Raw genomic sequence first — 19,541 nt, 5'->3', positions numbered from 1 at the left:
TCTCTTCTAGCCATTGTCATGTTATCTGGGCCTAGTAGCCAGATTCCCATTTCAGTAACATGAAGTGGTCAAACTAGATGACCACTGAAGCCCCTGATATCTGTAAAATTATGTGAATCTGAATTGCCCTGAGCTTGGAAATCAGCTAGAGTAGGCTTCTTAGGTTTGTTGCTAAAGTGATAATGAAAGCTCTCAATTTCACAAATGAAAAAACTGAGCTCATAAGTGATTTGTACTTGGTCACTCAGAGAACTCACACTCTGCCTCGTGGTTCCTAATTCAGTGCTCTCATTTGCACCACACAACACCCCAAGCAAGAGCTGATGATCTGTGGGAGAACCAGACAGTATCTTCCCAAGGTAAAATGAACCAACTTGTGTGCCCGGTTATTCTAATGGCCTTTTGTTAACCATAGTCCAGGTAATTAAGGTAATATATGTGACTTCTGCAAAGTTGAATAATAGTTGAAGACCCAGACCTTTCTTCTGTATTGAGAGAAGTAGATGTTATTGTATAAAATTTCAAAGATTAATATGGAAAATTTCGTGTATTAATGGCATAATTATCAATGTATTGTGTAACAAGTGAAAATATTTTGATTTCCCTTTCAGCTACCCATTGACAGCAGATAGGTATAGGTTTTTGGCCTTTTTACAAGTAGGATGATATTGTTTAATAAAGATCTTAGCTAGTTTATTCAAGCAGTCACTAAAGTTCTCAATTTCTGTTTTTCACCAAACCTAGGACATGAAGAATAGGATAAACTTTTTGCCTGGAAATTAGGATTGGTTTTTCATTAGCTATTAATATTCATACTGCTTAGTAATGGATTTAGAGAAAAAAACGGCTTTTCTTGTCATGTGCTGTATCATGGTCAGTCCTTGATTTGCCAGTCTGGTATTGACGGGTAGATAAAAGAATTTCCCTTAGATGGAAAATTTCTACAATACATATTTATCTATTTGATTTTTTTAGCAGAGGGCACCATCAGACACCCTCATCCCCCAAATCCCTATTTTAGCTGCAGCATCTTTTTTTTGAATAGTAGCTATTTTTTTCCTGAACATGTTCAATCTCAAAGGAATAAATGCCACCTACAAAATGCACTTTAATATTGGGCAGCAATAATTGAAGGAAATGAACTATTTATATTACTCAGATGCATTGATATGAATCTACCAAGGTTTGCACCTGTCTGTTCTGGATACCTTGTTATCATTATTTTTAGTAAGTATAAAGTCTTGAAAGTCATTCTTTCTGCTTTATGGTTTTTATGCATTTAAATAATATTTTAAAATTAACTAGAGGAGCTCCAATTCTTTTCAAGTGCTGATACATATAACAATTGCAACAAAGATTTCCCCCTAGGAGGTAAGCTGATAACTGCTTAAAGTAGTTATTAATATTTAATTTACTTGCTTTAAGGTAAATAAATATTTCCTCTAAATATTAAGTTATATTTATATAATACAGAGCAATAAACTGTGCACAAAATACAAAAGAAAAATTCATGTTCCTCTGCAGAAAACAAAACCTTAACTATTTTTATACGTAAAAACCTTTTATGACGTGAGTTTACCCTGTGTGTGACACAGCCTAATTGCCCTGAGTATTAAGTTCATGTGTTTAACTTCAGATGTATCTTGGTTCAAATTGCTTCTTTGCCAATTACTAGATGGGTGCCCTTAGCAAATGACTTAAAATTCCAGTGCTTTAATTATCAATGTGTAAACTGGAGATGATAGTTGTTTCTACCACATAGGTTTTTACGAGGTTTAGGTGATGTGTGTACATGTTCATATGTGTATAATGCTTAGCTAAGCGCTTGGCACGTAAGTCTTTCAAAAAGTGTTTGTCGTCATTGTCATCATCATCATCATCATCATGGCTACCATCATTTTTACCGTATTTCTTCAGGAAGCATGTGATCATTCCTTTTGAAATAAGAGGTTGATGATGATTGTAAAACCACCAAGTGACTTTTTCAAGGTAATGTAATATGCAAATTGGGAACAGATACAAGATAGGCTAATTTGCTTTGCAGTCCTCCATCTATCCATCATTCAGTACTGAATGTGGTCACTAATTTTTAGTGATTCAAAGAGACCAATATCTTACCAAACATTCCAGGAAAAAGGAACATTGATGATAAAAGTTATGTTTTTAAAGAAAATAAGCGAAATATAAAAAAAAAGTTGATCCATGTATATGTGAACTCTTGAATCTTTGAAGTTATTGCTTTCCAATTATGTCCAAAAATTTTCAGATACTTCCTCCAGTGTGAAAAAGTAACTCTCGTCTTTCGTTTGTTCATTTCTTTCTTCTTTCTTCCCTTTCTTTCTCCCTCTTTTCCTTCCTTCCTCTCCTCAGCAGATAATTAATGAATGTGTATTATCTACTAAGCACTTTACTTGACACCAAGGATGCAGAAATGAATGAGATGCTGCTTATTCTTGGGGTTTAACTTAAGTTTAACAAAACAGCATCTTGGGTTTTGGAGAGACAGGTACAGAGCCCAGCACAGCCACAAAGGAGACGCGGGTTAGTTATAAGAGGAAGAAAAATAATAAACAGGACAGACAACTGAGACAACAACACTTGTGAAAAATGAGTAGGTGTGCTTGAGGCAGAAGGTAGGAGCAGGGCATCCGAGCAGAGGGAGCAGTACGAGAAAGGGCACAGGCTAGTGCCCAAAACGACGTGTTCCACTCTTCCGACAAAATACATATCAAAATATATTGCTTCAGCAACAACCTATCTGTGGGTCAGGAAACCACTGCCTATGGGATTTAGCTGCAGCCTGTTTTGGTATGGCTGGTCTGCTAAGAGTTGGTTTTACATTTGTAAACGGTTGTAAAAAATCAAGTAAACAAAGAAAAACATGTGACAGAGACATTATGTTGCTGGCGAAGCCTAAAATATTTCCTACATAGCCCTTTAGAGAAAAAGTCTTCCAAACTTTGACCTACACACTTTGACCTATAAAGATGCAGAGGAAGGTATGTCAAATTGGAATCATAATAATGGACAGTATTTCCTGAATCCCTAATTAATGTACATCTATCCATAATGATTATTGGTAACTTGCTGTGTCCTTAGAAATATGAAATTTGTGGAACATAAAATACATTTCTGATAATTCTTGCACTTATGAATCTCCAAAAGGAGCATAAAATATTGAAGAAAAGAAGAAGAAATTGATTTGGTATCAGAAGAGGCTTTGAGTTGGGAATTAAGAGAAAATGAGCCCGTGTAGTTCATGTGGAACCAGAATATGCAGGAACTTTTCCCCTAGGTTTTAGGGCCTCAGGGAACCTAAATCCAACTGTTCTGATCACTTTTGCTTAGAACTCTACCTTCTGAAATTCCAGTTCTCCAGATTCTCATATCACCTCCCCTAATTAATGTATTCTCATCTACTGCTCTCCTGTTTACCTCCTAGATCAGGACTCTTATGTGCCTTTTATACATAAGATTAGGAAGTGGGCTGCTTAGCAACAAGGCATGAGAATTCTTATTTCTACATTCTGGTAGGGTACAGATTAATACTTGGTCATCACTTCTAAATGCATACTCAGTACCTATTTTTCACACTCTTCCTAGTGAGTAAAGCCAAAGTTTGCTTGTGGAGCCAAAATGTCTAGCTAGAGGACGGATTTTTCAGCTTTTATTTCAGGTAGAGAGCATGTAACATAGTTCTGGCCAATTAGATATAAAAGTAAGTCATGGTATGGAAATTCCAGGAAATCTCCAGGAAAGCAGGTTAGAGATGGCTGATGTTTGCCCTTCTGCACTTTGCCTTTGTTCCTTTCTCTTGCCTAGTATGTGGTCCTATTGGCTGGAACTAAGACATTCATCTAAAACGTGAAGGAAAGGCCAAGAGAATCAGAGACCTCACTTCTGGCATTCTTGAACTTCTGAACCAACCACTCATCTCTGGATTTCCAATTACTCAAGAAAAATAAGCACTTTCTTTTTCTCAATCCACTGTTTCTTGTTTTTCTGATGCAAAGTTTGACCATTTCCTATCCAGTGCTTTTCCATTGCATTTTTTCTGTTAAGCTGTTTTGAGATTGGCGTACATCCAAACTGCCCCATTGTCTAAAATTTGTAGACCCTTCAAAGGAATATTTATATAGAATACCCTAAACATGGCCTAACACTTTTTAAGAAGTGTTGATAGTGAAAATATTATGCCTAATTATCAATCAATTATTAGATAGCAGTTTTGTGAGTGAATTCTTAGAATGCTTAATAATAGCATAATTAACTTTCACTGACAGATTTTCATTTTATTGCTTCAATGACCAAGCTTGTTTTTAATTAATAAATGACTGTGAGCTAATCAAAAGCCAAGGTTTGCAAGATTTTTAAAAAAATTTAACTCCTGCTCTATTGAGTATACCCTATTCAAATTGGCTAATCCATCAAAAGCAGTAGTTATCACGTTTTTCATTTTCTTTCTTTCTCTTTGTTTTTCAATTTGAAAAATTCAGCTAGATAGTTTCTTTTATGCTTTATCTGTAGGGGCTGAACATTTTCATCATTCTGTGATTACCTCTTCAGAGTCAACACCTCAGTCCCCTGCAGTCACTTCTGCAGTAACCTGAGCAATATGAGAATATGAGAAATTGTTTTCAAACCTGTGGACAGTGGAGAGCGTTAAAGCTGGTTAATAATATAGGAGAACTGAAGGGCTTGAACTGGAGTTGTTTTGAGATGAAAACTGTATTGAAAGTTTGATTTCCAAATATGATGCCACTTTAACATGAAGATAACAACATGGAAATATAATATTTGGTATGACATGTCTACAGAAAAATATAGTAATTTAACCATCTTTATAGGCAGTTACTTAAGTCATCATAATTTATTTAAGTTTTTTTATTATATACGTACCATTTATTAACATAAGCTTACTTTTTGTCTGATGAAATTTATTTCACATGGTAGTAAAGTTTCCACAAAATTGGAAACAATCACAGATGGGAATTATTTTAACTCTTAGAGAAGGCACAGGATGCCACAGAGGACAACATGTAATAACACTTTGTATTTTGGAGGTGGGGGAGAAAATTTACAACCAGAGGGATGTCTCATTCCTACACCAAATGTTTAAAGCATTTTTCCATAAATGCATTAAGCTGGCATTAAGGGGAAAAATGACTCCTAAGGGAAATCTCAGCTTGACTCAAAAATAATATTAGAAATATATTCCATTGCTCAGAGTAATAGTTTATGCAAATCTATTTCTGCAAAGTGATGCGTTTAAATTAATGATTCTGAACCATCAGCTATATAATTGTGGAAGCATCCAAAAAGTTAGGAAATGTGAGCAAAATTTAAAAATGAAGGACATTCCAGCCAGTTTCAAAAAGGACAAGTTACCCTCCTCAACTTGTCTACCACACACACACACACACCCCTAGCCATTTCACCTAAACCAGTGCTTTATTTCATGAACATAGGCAATCAGGTAGAAGATTTTTTAAAATTATTTTATACTTGCTGTGTATAGATATTTGAGGTACTAAGAATGGAAATATATGGGAAGGTAAATTAGTTACATTATTTACTTGAGATAAAATTACAAATGAACGTATTGTGAAAATGCTGTGATTTGTATTAAGCAAAATTATTTTGAGTACCTTCTTTTTGCACGTTTCTGCTTATAGTAACTATAGAAATGATATCATAATGGAATGGATCATACTATTCCTGTTTCCATCTCTTAACACATTTACGAAGAATCTTGAATGTTATTCCTTCCAGGTTAAAGGCATTGTTAGAAGCTCTAAATATTTACTATCTGGTGTCATTTCTCTTGTCACTAACTTACATCTAGAACTAGATCTTTCCATGCAGCAGAGGCAACAATGAAGAGAAAGGTACTAAAATGCAGATCTAGTATTTCCTGAGATAGCCTGATATCACATCTTTGCTGCCCCTAACTCTTCACAGGTCTTTGCTTTCCCCTTTATTAAGCTTTTCTCAAGAACCCATCATTATAAGCATTCCCTTGAATCCTCCCTGAACTCCTTTACATTTCTTGGTTCATCAAACTCCCTTGCAAAGTCTCAACTCCTTTTAAATCCAAATCTCTACCTAGTCCACGCCTGTACCCCTGAAAATTAATGTGGCTAGGATCAACACTTAACTGTTCTCACTTTAAAACCATGACCACAGACCTCAAGTGGAGCTCAATACTGCCCAGAAGTTACACAGCAAGTCCTTATTTTGTTCACAGTCTTACTCTCCTGGATCACTGTTTCATACCTTCTCTTTCTGCAAACTACTACACGTCTTGCCCCATCTTCATTCTCAACTGATGAGTTTCTTATTTCACTGGAAAAAAAAAAAGTCAAGCAATTGAAAGAGAACTTCCACATGGCCCCATTACTACAACTACTACTTCAAAGTGGTGATAACAAAATGTAAATATAATAATAGGTTTGATTTTAATTTGAAACGTGAGCATGTCTATACAGAAAAAAACCATAAAAATTATAATAATCCTCATAAGCTAGTTACTCAAGTGGCCCTAATTATTTAGTACGATCTTTCTGAATATGTAGGTACCCCTTATTACCATAAACTGTGTTAACAGTGACCTAAATATATGTCGTGGCTTGGCATGCTGTGAGTGCAGCACACAGTCCTGGTTTCTGTCTTGAAACAACTAATAAAAGAGCTGGAAATGCAAAGACCAGATTCTGTCCTTTTGCACTCAATCACGTCCCTTCCCAGCTGTTCGAGAATATCATCCCAGGCCCCGCCCAGAAGGCCCGGCAGGGAGCTGGCCCTGCGCATCCAGAGCTTGGGCGGCGCGCAGCACCTGCGCCTGCGCCGCGACCCGCGTCTTTGCGCAGGGCCGGATACGCACGAGCAGTTCCTGGGCGAGCTGGCGATGGAGAGCTGCGAGACCCCACCCTGCAAGCGCTGGCGGCCGCCGCCGCCTCCAGAAGGGGCCAGGTCCTGGAGGTGGGCTTCGGCGCGGCCATGGCAGCTACGAAGGTGCAGGAGGCCCCCATCGACGAGCACTGGATCGTTGAATGCAACGACGGAGTCTTCCAGAGGCTCCGGGACTCGGCCCAGCGGCCTCCCCGCAAGGTGGTTCCCTCGAAAGGCCTGTGGGAGAAGGTGGCGCCCACCCTGCCAGACAGTCACTTTGATGGGATCCTGTACGACACGTGCCCGCTGTCGGAGGGGACCTGGCACACACACCAGTTCAACCGCATTAGGGACCATGCGCTTCCGCCTGCTGAAGCCAGGGAGCGTCCTCACCTCCTGCAACCTCACCTCCTGGGGGAGCGGATGAAGTCCAGGTACTACTCAGACGTCACCACCGTGTTCCAAGAGACGCAGGTGTCCGCCCTGCTGAAGGCGGGCTTCAGGCGGGAGAACATCCTCACACAGGTCACGGCCGACTACCGCTCTCACCCCGTCCGGTGGATGACCACGCCCGGTCACCAAGCACTGAGGCCACTGGGCCCACCCGCTCAGTGCCCACAAAGCCCTGGGGACTCCGGGCTTCAGGTACTCCCAACTCCCACGACCCTACTCAGCAGCTTAGTGGCTGGGAGTGCAGGCTCTGGCCTCTCAGCCCGAGCCCAGACCCACGCCAGCTGCGTGACATCAGCAAGCTTCCCTAGCCTCTGCAACGGGATTACCACTACCTTCCTTCTAGGGTCTTGAGGATGAAATAAACACTAACGCTGGGGTTGGCCAATCAGAAAATTTTAAATATATATATATAATTTATATATAATAAAATTATATATATATATTATATATATAAATTATATATAATAAAATTATATATATAAATTATATATATAAAATTATATTTATAAAAAACTGTAATTCCAGCAGTTCTCCCCTGTCTTCTAAATCATGACCGTTTCTATAAACGTACAGCTATTTCTCCCATCTTTAGATAGTCCTGTGCTTATGTTGTTTCTCCAACTACAGCACCATTTCTTGACTCTTCATTTTAGCAAAACTTCTTAAAATCGTTGTTATACTCACTTTCACCATTTCACCTCCCTCTAGTCTCTCTTAAATCCACTCTGATTTTCTTGCCCTTCACCACTCCACCAGATCTTCTCTTTTCCAGTTCATTAAAGGACATCCAGTGTTAAACCCAATGGGCAATTCTTAGTTCTCATTGGAAATTCCTGGTATTCCTCCCGTCTCACTTGCAGTACTCTTTCTGAGTGTATTTTCTGGATTTCTTCTCTTCTCTCTGCCTTCTTGTTGTTAATCTGTCCCAAAGACTTAGCCTTCCTCTTCTGTCTGTTTACACATTCATTCTGTTGGTGATCGTAATGAGTTTTATGACTTTAAATAAAATTGATATGTTGAGCTCTCCAGCTGAACTTGCTCCTCTAAATGCTAAACTTATTTATTTGACTTCCCAATTGAATGGGAAGACATGAGACATCCAATTGAATGTCTAATCTCAAACATATGTCCTTTCTCCCCCAAACCTGATTAATTTTTAAACTTTCCAGACTCACTTGATGGAAATTCTATCCTTCTAGTTGAGCACCTTCTCTCATGTTGCATATTCAATCTATCATCAAATTCTGTGGCTCCACCTTCACAATATATCCAGAATAAAATCACTTCTCACCAGTTACATTGTCCCCACCCTGGTCCAAGCTATCATTATCTCTCACTTAGATTGTTACCAAAACCTACTAACTGGCTCCTACTTTCCTCCTTACTTCCTTTCAGTCAGCTCTCAACATAGCAGCCAGAAGAATTTTTTTTTTTTTTTTTAATGATGGTCTAGATCATCTATCTGCTCAAAACTTTCCAGTAGCTCCTCCTCTCATTCAAGGTAAATACCAGCATCTTTATTGTGGAACATTAAGGACTTAAATGCTCTGCACCCATTCCTTCTTGTCAGTGATACTGCATCATACAACCTCTGTAAAAGCATAGTCGATGTGAATGGTGCCCCCTGGAGTTGTTCAGTAAATAACTGACAAGGCTACTTGCAGCAGTGCCACCTCTTGACATCATCTCTTGCTACTCTCCCCCTTTGCTAACGCTGCTCCAAAAGCAATTGAATTCTTATTCTTCCTCAAAAATACCTGAGGTTCTTTCAACTCACAACAATGTATGTACTGTCCTTCTGCCTGGAATGATCTTCTCCAAGTTATCTGTATGGCTTAATCTCTTACAACTTTAGACCTTGATTCAAAATATTACCTTCTCCATGAATAATCTATTTAATATTGCAACCCATACCCCTTCATTCCTCTCCTTTTCTCTGCTTTATTTTTCCCAATAGCTCTTAGCCCTTCTAATATAATATACAATTTATCTACTTCTTTTGTGTAATCTTGGTCTCCGCCCACTAAAATATAAGCTTCCCTATGGCAGGGATTTCTGTCTGTTTGTTCACTGCTGTATCCTCTGCAACAAATGGCTCCTAGTACATTATAATACATAATAAATATATATTGAATGATTGTCAATGAAGTGGGACTTCTGAGTACCAAAAGTTAGCAATGAAAATGCTTAATCAACCACATTTTATACAGTGTGAATGAAAACTTGCTTAGTCTTTGTGTTAGTTCTCTTCAAGCAGCTAAGTAGACCTTCAGCAGGGTCAAGAATATTAAAGGGATGTGTCTCAGTTGCCCAAAATAGCTCTACTTAGAATTGGAAAGTTCACACTATAGAAGCAATACTATTGCTGTGCTCTTTCTTTTTCAAAAGAAAAATCCATTTGTAACACAGAGCTCTCTAGAGATTTGTCACCATTTACTAGGCTTCAGTCCAAAAAGTGTAAGGACTGACCCAGCCAATTTCCAGGGTCACACAGTCATTGCTTTTATCACTTATGAAAACAGAAGACAATTTCAGTTCCCAAAACACTGTGCAAAATCAATGATCCTAGGATCATTCTCAAAGTTGACAAGTGATTCCACATTGTCCTTATTAAAAGGAAAATTAGATAATGAGATCTGTTTTCTTTAGCACCAGTGTCACTCCCTAGAAGTTGTATATTTAGGAAGACAAATCAATACTTTAAGTTCAAAAAGTTACTGTTCAATGAACTATCTCTTTACTACAAGTACATTCATTTATGCAATCATCATTTTATTTATTTTTCTTTTCTATTCATTTATTAAATATCTATGATGAATTTAATAAAAAATTTTATTTGCTATTTCCTTTAAAAAATATTTATTCAACACCAACAATGTGCCAGGCATGGTGCTAACACTGGGAATATTAAACCATCCTAAATGTATTAGGTCTGGTTTCACAAGCCATATCTCCTGGAGTGTAAACAGAAGGTCATAATAATAGGGAAAAATGCCATTTGTCTGGCTCTTTCTCCTCTCTGTATCAGGACCTCCAACCATTATTCAGGTTGCTGTCCAGCTATTTGTGGTAGATGTAGGAAATACCTCTTATATGTCCGTGAGTCCAATCTTCCCAACTCCTAGTTTTCTCCTTTTCTTCTCTGGTTCTCTATGGTGTGCCAGGTCTTCTAAAGAGTATCTACCAATGACTGACCACAGATAGTTCTTTCTACCTCTGCATATGATGCCTGCAGTTCTTTTTGCCTGTATATTAGGACGTGGTTATCCTATAAAGGGGTATTGCTTTACGTGCTGACACAAAGGTGCTTGCAAGTCATCAGAATTAATCCATTAGAGCAATGTTCTTTCAATGCAATCCATTCCCCTTCTTTTGTTATAACATGGTTTCACCATGGGGTTGACCTGTGACATTTATTATTTAAACAGACTAGTCTCCTAGTTATTTTCTCTATACACTAGTCATTGACTGATCAACCTAGGATTTAACAGTCATATGTATAACATGATAGTATCTAGCTAGACAAATAGGTGTTTCACATGTATCAATGAGTTTTCTTGGAGAAATACTGGGCAGTGCTTTAGCAAACTCTTCTTCTGTTTTCCTAGTTTCAGACCACTGACATCTCACCTGAACCTCTTAAACCTTTTATACTTATTAGAAAGGGGAAAGACCACTTGTATCAGTCCGATTTCCATGATAGACGCAGAAGCCATTTGGAACTTTTTTAAAGGGAGTTTTTATTCAGCGATTTAAGTGCTTCCAAAAACTTTGGAAGGGCTGATGGAGCAGATTCTAGGCTCTACTCTTCTGGGACTTTGCAGAGCCAGACAGAACTGGTTCCCTAGCGGGGCCACCGCTTTTAAAGCTGCCACTGGAGCTCTGACAGAAACAAGTTTTCACCGCTGCCCTGCAAATGGGCACCAAATACTGCTTCAGAAAAGATTTACGTACCAGCAGCAGGAGCCAGGAGCTGCCAGACTTTAGCATCTGCCCACCTACTTCCTTCTGACATCTATCCTAAGTACTTGTAATTGGCTGAAAATTGTTTGCATCAAAAATGATAGCGGCAGAGTTTGGGAAATGTATAATTTTGCCTTATAACCCCCCCAAGTAAAAATAGAGTGGTAGGAGTTCCAATTCAGAAATATATATTAAAATCAATTCCCTTTTGTCAGTAAAGTGCTTCTAGTCATTAACTTGGAGTGAGGAGAGAGGGTGACAGTAGTAGCAACCTAGTAGAAAAGCAAAAGCAATGAATTTAGAGGACTTGGGTATAATTCTAGCTCTGACATGTGTGAACATGAGTAAGTCATTTGCTTTCTCTGAGCCTCTGTTTCCACATTTGATAATCCAGGCCACCTCACAGGGTAATTATGAGGATAATGTTAGACATGAATGTAAAAACACTTCATAACTATCAGGCTCTAAGCAACAGCAAGCAGATAGGATCAGTAGGAATGATTAAAGAAAAATTAAATGAGATCATGTCCATTACTGTTAGATGTTTGGTGCTAAATATATTTTATTTTATTCTAGTTTTTGAAAAATGATGACCCTATTTTTATATAGTCTGTAAGTTACCACATTGTCTCATTTTCCAGTCAACTGGGAATTTCATGTAAATAAGAATGATCAAGTTAAGCTTCCCATAAATATTTGTGGTGCCATCTCATATTATGATATCATAGAACTCCTAGATCTTTTCAAAGACATTGTTTTAATAAATAATAAAAACCATGTTTGAATTAGTTTACTCTGTCATTTACATGTCTAATTCTGTAGTCTCAAATGCTTCCTATATTCACATTAGAAAGTCTTTCAAATTTTGTAATTTTTGTGATCTTGTGTAAATATATGTTTAGCTCACTTTTTAGTTTACCAAGTCACTGTGAAGGGTGTTTTAAGCTCTGGACAGTAAAGAATGAAGGCTTCTATAGCAAGCCCCTTGATAACAGAAAAAGAGTTTGACTAGGGAATTACTTTTCATTTTGTGTTATCATTTAGATTGAAAAAATATAAACTCATAATTATCTAGTGTGATTTACTATTTTGATTGAGCTCCAGTTGTCAGTGTGATAAGATGACCTTATAAGCAGTAGAACATTAAGCCCCCAGAAATCAATAAATATAATAAAATCCTTTTACTTCCTTCCTACTCACCAAATCAATTGCTTTTTACCTTCTGGTTTTTTCATGAAAGTCCTACAGTTCATTTTACTACTTGTCAAAAGACTTTTTTTTCTGAAGAGATACAGTTGTTTAATATTTCAATTCTCTCATTGTTTTATTTTTTTATCTCTTTGCTTCTAGAAGATTCACACACTTATCTAGTGTTCTGGGCCCAAAATTTGAAATAAAATATTAAACAGTGATAAAAAATGGACACTAACAAAATGATTGGTGAAGACTATTAAGATTCATACACCGATGATTTTGTTATTCTTCTAGTCATGGGACAAGACAGTTATGAAACCTCGGTATGAATCACTTGAAAGAGTAGTAAGAGTGTAACAGATTGTCTTCCCCCTTTTTGTAAATCAGAGCTACTTCTCTAAGCAACAGTCGCACAAATTCTATTTACCAGACAGAAAGGTTTGAACACCCTTGACCTTAGATTTCTCTCATGAGAAAGTTCATCTGTATCTCATACCCAGTACATCCGCATCTTGGCTACTCTGCGATACTCATCCTCAGAACGCTTTGTGACAATTCACTGGGCAACATGGAACTAACCAGAGATCTAAGGCTTTTTCCAGTACATGCTTCCCAGTGAGTGTCAGGGTAACAGTAGTTGCCTGCTCCCTCTGGTAGTGTCCTAGTAGTTTTGTCACTGGACTTTTCCAACTTTACTTTATATTGAAAATACAGGCTCCTGGAAGAAGTATTTTTCCTCTGCACACACAAAGAAATGAATTTTCCCCAGTACCTAGCCAAATACTACAGATCATTTTACAGCATTGATTTCATAATTCAGTCTTTCTACAGTCATTTATTGTAATAGGTGTTAGAAAACACATACTCCTAGTGAAAGAGAGGTGGATTTGGCTATACAATGAGGGTCATTCCATAAAAGGAAGAATGAAGGAAACTTGCAAAATATTTAGGGCCCATCTTCTGAACTGAATGTGGCGTATGACTTAGGTATTGTAGATATGTGACCCATTCACTACTTGCTTTTTATGCCAAACTGAATTCTTTTCCTATGCTGTGTGTCATGTAATAGAAAATATAAATGGCAATTGTCAAGTCAACACTTTTGTGTTCTGTTTATTGATTCAATCAGCCTTCATGTATTACTGTATATTGTCATTTATAACCTCAATTGATGAGATTCAATCCTATAAGGCATCTTTATAAAGCAGATAAGCATTTAAAGGGAGAAATATAAAGAAGCAGAAATTGGAAGACTGCAGATCTATATCGTGTACTTCACAATATAATACCATTCTTCGACAATTTTTTTCATATTCTTGTTTTAAATTTATACCTCTTTTCCTTTAGAGTTGACCGTCTACCCAAGGCAAGCACCTCATAGTAAACAGTAGGCTTTATAAAAATAAATTGAGCTGCTAAGATTCAAAACCAATCTTCACTTTTCCTTTACCGTCAGTATCCAAAACATCACTGAATCTTGTATGGCATTTATCCCCAGGCTTTTAATCCGACCACCAACAATATAGTTTAGGTACTCATGTGCCCTTTAATCTGCGCCATTGTAATAGCTTCCTAATGCACAGCCTTGATTCATTTCTTCCCCACTTCTAGTTCATCTTAACATGTTGTTACTATATCCTTCTTCCTAAGACATAGAGCAGATCATGGCCCTCCATGCTCACAGAGCTTCCTGTCTATACTATTCAAACAGAATAAATCCCAATCCCTTAGGTCAACAGTAAAAGCTTATCACATTATGGTTTATACCTACCCTTCTGGTTGTCTTCAACATCATAGACACACACACACACACACACAAACACACCCCACATTGGGCTATTCTGTCTTCCATATTTGGGTACTTACTCAAGTGGCACCTTTTTTTTTTCTGTATCTGTCTGAGAAAGGGCCATATCTTCTTCCTATCTTCCCCCCAAACCTTCTATATTCAAAATTCAGAGTTAATCTTAGCTACACACCACATGCCCAAAGTATTTACTATGTCTATCATAGGATTAGAAAACTCTACCCTATTAGTTTTTATATTTCTCATCCTTAGCACAGATGTTTGTGGAAACAATTTTAGTTGAATTCAATTGACCACACTCCATATGATGTTGTTCTGGCTTTCTTTTAGGAGCATGGAATACCTATCAACATGGGCTATGCTGTGGCACCACATCACTCAGGGGTCTACCCAGTTCATATTCAGCTGTATGCAGCTTGGAAGAAGGTCTGGGGTATTCAGGTCACCAGCACTGAAGAGTATCCACATTTGAAACCTGCACGGTACCGAAAGGGCTTCATTCACGATAGCATCATGGTGAGCACATACCGCTGTGTGTATTGAAGGTTCTTAGTATCTACATGTGGAATGAAGACAAAATCTAACTTCAAAACTCTTTTACATGAGTATCATAAATCCCTTGCCTACCATGGTGGTCATACATTAATACATTGCTTACCCATAGACTTGCTTCTTAAGCTGTGGGGTAGTTTTGGCAAATTCAAGGCAAGCTCAAAATATTGGAAACGGGTTTCATATAGGTCATCCACTGCAGTTTCTGGATTAAAGTTTTGTCTAGGGACCTTATACTTCTGGGGAGTTTCTCCATGTCTATTAAACACCTCTCAAGTCACTACACTATCAACAGACAGAATCTAACAAATAGCATCTGAAAGCTAAATTTATCTACTCAGTTTATTTTGGCTTTCAGACACTCAAGAATCTTAGGATAGCATTTTTCATTGTTCTTTTTCTTACATACTATGAAAACAAAGGTATATATTTTCTTTTCAGATATATTAATTGAAAAAATAATAATCTGATGTAAGAATGATATGCTCCTATAAATGAGAATAAAAGCAAACGAATATTAGATGGGAATTTATAATTATTCATTGGAATGAAAAAAATCCTAATTTTTACTTTGAGATAAAATAGTTCATTTTAAAACTTCCATCCCCACGTCCAGTGCCTTAGGTCATGTTCTCATCATCAGTTGCCAAGATCATAGGAAAGGTTTACAAACTGTTCTCCCTCCTTTAAATATTTACATCTTTTCAGTCCATTGTTCAGATTGCTATTAGAATTATCTACCTGTCTGTCTGTCTATCTAATAATTATCTAAAACCAAAGAAAAAGTAATAGCACATATGTTAACCAGAGCTAATACTCAATATTCTTTAATCATAAAACTTTAATATTTTATTGTAAATTGGTACTAGAAGACCTAAAGAAGCCTTGGATTTAAATGGAGCTATTGATAATGCAAATAATAGTATATGGTGTCCATAGAAATCCAGGCGATATAAAAAGTATTACTCTGATATAATTGCAAAGCAAAGTGAAAGCAGTTTTCTTAACTGAGTAACATGACCATTTGGTATATTATTAAATAAAAACATTCCTTTAAACCAATAGTACACACATTCATTTACCTTGAATTTAATACAAACTGTTATGAAAATTAAGCAAAGAATAAATAAAATTATAGCTATTCTGTGCAATTGGATGCATTTTTCCACTAGATTATAAATAGTTTATTATTCAAAATAAGTTTTGGAATAAAATTACTTACTTGCTTTCTCTGCTGAACATTCAGATGTACAACAGAATTAACCACAGAATATGCAGGAAGCAATCATTAGATGATCTGACTACCACTGTGATTAAAATTTTAATTCAGAGTAGTAAAAACAAAACAAAGTAAAGGTGGCGAGGGTGATGAAAACTCATTGTTTTGAATCCCAGAGCCTGAGGACCATGTAAAACTGTATTTCAGAAACAAGGAGAGTAATGGTCTAATACCATGAAAAATGCAACCCTGGAGAATCTCTATATTTGAATTAAACCAACCCTAAGAAGACTTTTATTTTTTATAATTTCTTTAACATAACTCAGATGGTGGGTGAGATTTATAGGCATGAATGAAAATGCTTTAACCTATATGTCCTATAGCAGGGGTCCCCAACCCTGGGGCTGCAGACCGGTACCGGTCCACGGCCTGTTAGGAACCGGGCCGCAGAGCAGGAGGTGAGGGGTGGGTGAGCGGGTGAAGCTTCATCTGCGGCTCCCCACCACTCGCATTACCGCCTGAACCATCCCCCCCATAGCTCGTGTTACTGCCTGAACACCCCGCACCCCAATCTGTGGAAAAATTGTCTTCCATGAAACCCATCCCTAGTGCCAGAAAGGTTGGGGACTGCTGTCCTATAGCTTTTATTTAGCAAGTCTCTTAATATGTGCATAATTACACCAACATCAACTCTTGATTACATTAAGATTTTGGCTTTATCAGTTAAGGAACTCCAATAGGAATGAAATTTGCAGACTCTGAAGTCATGACACAGTGATGGAGCTTTTAATTAAGTCATGTAAATGTGCTGCTTTTTCTTTTTCCTCAGGTCCTCCCTCGACAGACCTGTGGGTTGTTCACACACACTATTTTCTACAAAGAGTATCCAGGAGGCCCCCAAGAATTGGATAAAAGTATCAGAGGAGGTGAACTTTTCCTCACAATCCTTCTGAACCCAGTATGTATTCTATTTATGCTTTTTACTGTAACATCAGAACTTTCAAATATATGTTTCATTTTATTTCTATTGTCAACCCTCTCACAAGAATAGTTGGTAAATACTAGAGAGAAATTAGACTAAATCTCCAAATATTCAATTCCCTTTATAATCGTCAATCAAGAAAAACACAGATTTGTTAAGATTCATATGTTGAATATAACAGTTAAATGTAAGATATCTCAATGTTGTCTCCTATACTTGAATTGTAGTAAAGACATATATACAGTTCTATAACCAAAAATTAACATTCACAATATTGTGGTGCATATTTTGTCTATAAGTTGAATTTGCTTCTAGCTCAAGGTATTAGTAGATATACATTTCAGTCTCTAAAAAGGATCACAACGCAAAACTGCATTGCAAATACATAGCTATGCATTATCTTTGTATACTAGGGTCATCTGAGGCCTGTTTTTAAAATCTCCATTAATTTTATTTGGAATCAAAGCTAGAGAATTTGTCCCTTTCAATTGTGCCCTTTCACCTTTCAAAGTTTTGCAATTTTATTTCCAGTTATATGTGGAAAAGTATAGCAGTGTGGGAATATATTATCATTAGATAATGTTGAGATTATTTCAGCTTTCTCAATTTTTTCCCATAAAGATTCCATTTCTGAGGCCTTAAAGAGGCATGTCCTTTTTTACATCCCACTGCACCAATAAAAAATATGAAATAGTGAGTTGCATGCTATGTCCACCTTGTTTAGTATAAGAAATTTTCATACTCAGGGAAAATGATTCATGCTTTAAACAAAACTATAGTTCAGTTGTCTGTGGCAAAGCTCCAGGTATGTTTTAAACAAATTATTTAGATAATTTATATATGGTGTTTTTAATTCCTGAAGAAATTAAATAAAAACCTACCTTGTGTAAAGATGAAAACTTTTAAATTGGATTGGAGGGATAGGGAAGTGGGGGCAAAAATGCTTCACATGAGTGTGAGTAATCAACAAACCTCCTCAAACTGCGGGACTATTAAAAACAAAACAAAACAAAACGCTCTGTTGTGTTGGGGTACCACTAAACTGGGGAACAGATTGGATGCTCTATGATCTTAGCAAGAAACTCTATTTCTCAGAACTTGCTTGCTTTCCTGTAAAACAAGCTTGTTAAACTAGACAGTCTTCAATGTTCCTCAAAAGTATTCCTTTTGGATATTCCATTTTTTGTGTGTATAATTCAAATTCATTGAGACTTAAACGAATCAAAAACGTTACAAAAATATTTTTTGGAAATTGAGGTATGCATGTGAATATTAATGCAAGCAAATGTGGGAAATCTTTCTCTTTAACCCTTCCCTCACTAATTGAGAATTTGATCTCCATAGAGGCAAGGGTCACATCTTCATACCGTTTTCACTCTGGAGCTACACTCCCAACCCCAAATCTGCTCTGGTCACCTACTCAGGGGAAGAGCTAAGCATCAGAACACTGATGATTGCCTCCCCTAAACCTCTTGCTCCCCAGGTCTGATTGTTACTGATATTTACTACCTGGGTGCCCATCTGACTACTTGTCGTTAAAGAGATGGATTTATAACTGTTTTTAAAAATTTTGAATTCAGTACTCTTTATAAAACATCGTTCAGAGACTAATAGTTGGTCCCTTAAATAAGATGGAAGACTATTTGGCATTTCTATCTTTAGCACTTGTTGTGAACTAACAAAATAACACTAACCTCACTTAAAAAGCTTACCATTGCCACCCAGATTTATTTTAATTGCAGAGGAATAGAACGGTGGAAGGGGGGAGTTTTCAGGAGACTTCTAGAGTCCAATCACAAACTGCAGTTACTTTATCGTTGTGAATTGATGGTGATCTTAAAGTAGGATCCATGAGTAAAGGAGAGAGACCCAGATAGACACAGAAGAAAGAGCAATGCTAGAGATAGTCAATAGTGTGGATAATATAGGACATTCTATGTATGGCGATATGAGCCTGGATCAGACAGATAATGGTCCACAAAGATACGGGAGTAAAGGACTAATGTTGCTCAAAACGTGAAGAGTGTAGCTGTAGGCAATCCAGGTAGATCCTACTCAGGTCTTCTATGGAGACAGACTGCAAGCAGCATCTGACAGAACCCAGATCAAAACAGGGCTTAGTTCTAGAGCTGCATACGCAGAAGTTACCAGATGTATTAGTCAGGGTTCTCCAGAGAAACAGAACCAAGAGGATGAATGGGAGAAGAGATTTATTACAAGGAATTTGCTTATGTGTTTATGGAGGTTGACAAGTCTCAAAATCTATAGTCGACAAGCTGGAGTCCCAAGATAGCTGATAGTGTAGTTCTAGTAGAAGTTCTATGGCCTGAGAACCAGGAGAGCTAATGGTGTAGTTCCAGTCCAAAGGCTGGCAGGATTGAGACCCAGGAAGAGCCAATGTTTCAGTTCCAGTTCGAAGGCAGGAAAAAAACCAAAAAAAAAAACAAATAAAAACAAAAAGCAACGATCTAGTTCAAAGG

General features: G+C 37.3%; 1 protein-coding gene and 1 pseudogene across 5 annotated transcripts in view; both read left to right on the top strand.

Annotated features, from left to right (window-relative positions):
- LOC132366631 (bifunctional heparan sulfate N-deacetylase/N-sulfotransferase 4) overlaps positions 1-19,541 on the top strand; it is an 843,093-nt gene that overhangs the window by 719,961 nt on the left and 103,591 nt on the right. For all 5 annotated transcript variants that reach the window (XM_059924230.1, XM_059924226.1, XM_059924229.1 and 2 more), the window contains 2 exons: positions 14,639-14,824; positions 16,909-17,037. In XM_059924230.1, the coding sequence (XP_059780213.1) occupies positions 14,639-14,824; positions 16,909-17,037 (315 nt within the window). The remainder of the gene's footprint in view (positions 1-14,638; positions 14,825-16,908; positions 17,038-19,541) is intronic.
- Positions 6,698-7,695, top strand: LOC132366737 (guanidinoacetate N-methyltransferase-like; annotated as a pseudogene).

The sequence above is a fragment of the Balaenoptera ricei genome, chromosome 5 (assembly GCF_028023285.1).
Source record: "Balaenoptera ricei isolate mBalRic1 chromosome 5, mBalRic1.hap2, whole genome shotgun sequence".
Classification (NCBI taxonomy): Eukaryota; Metazoa; Chordata; class Mammalia; order Artiodactyla; family Balaenopteridae; genus Balaenoptera; species Balaenoptera ricei.
Note: the sequence above shows the minus strand (reverse complement) of the source record. Positions and strands in the feature narration are given on the sequence as shown.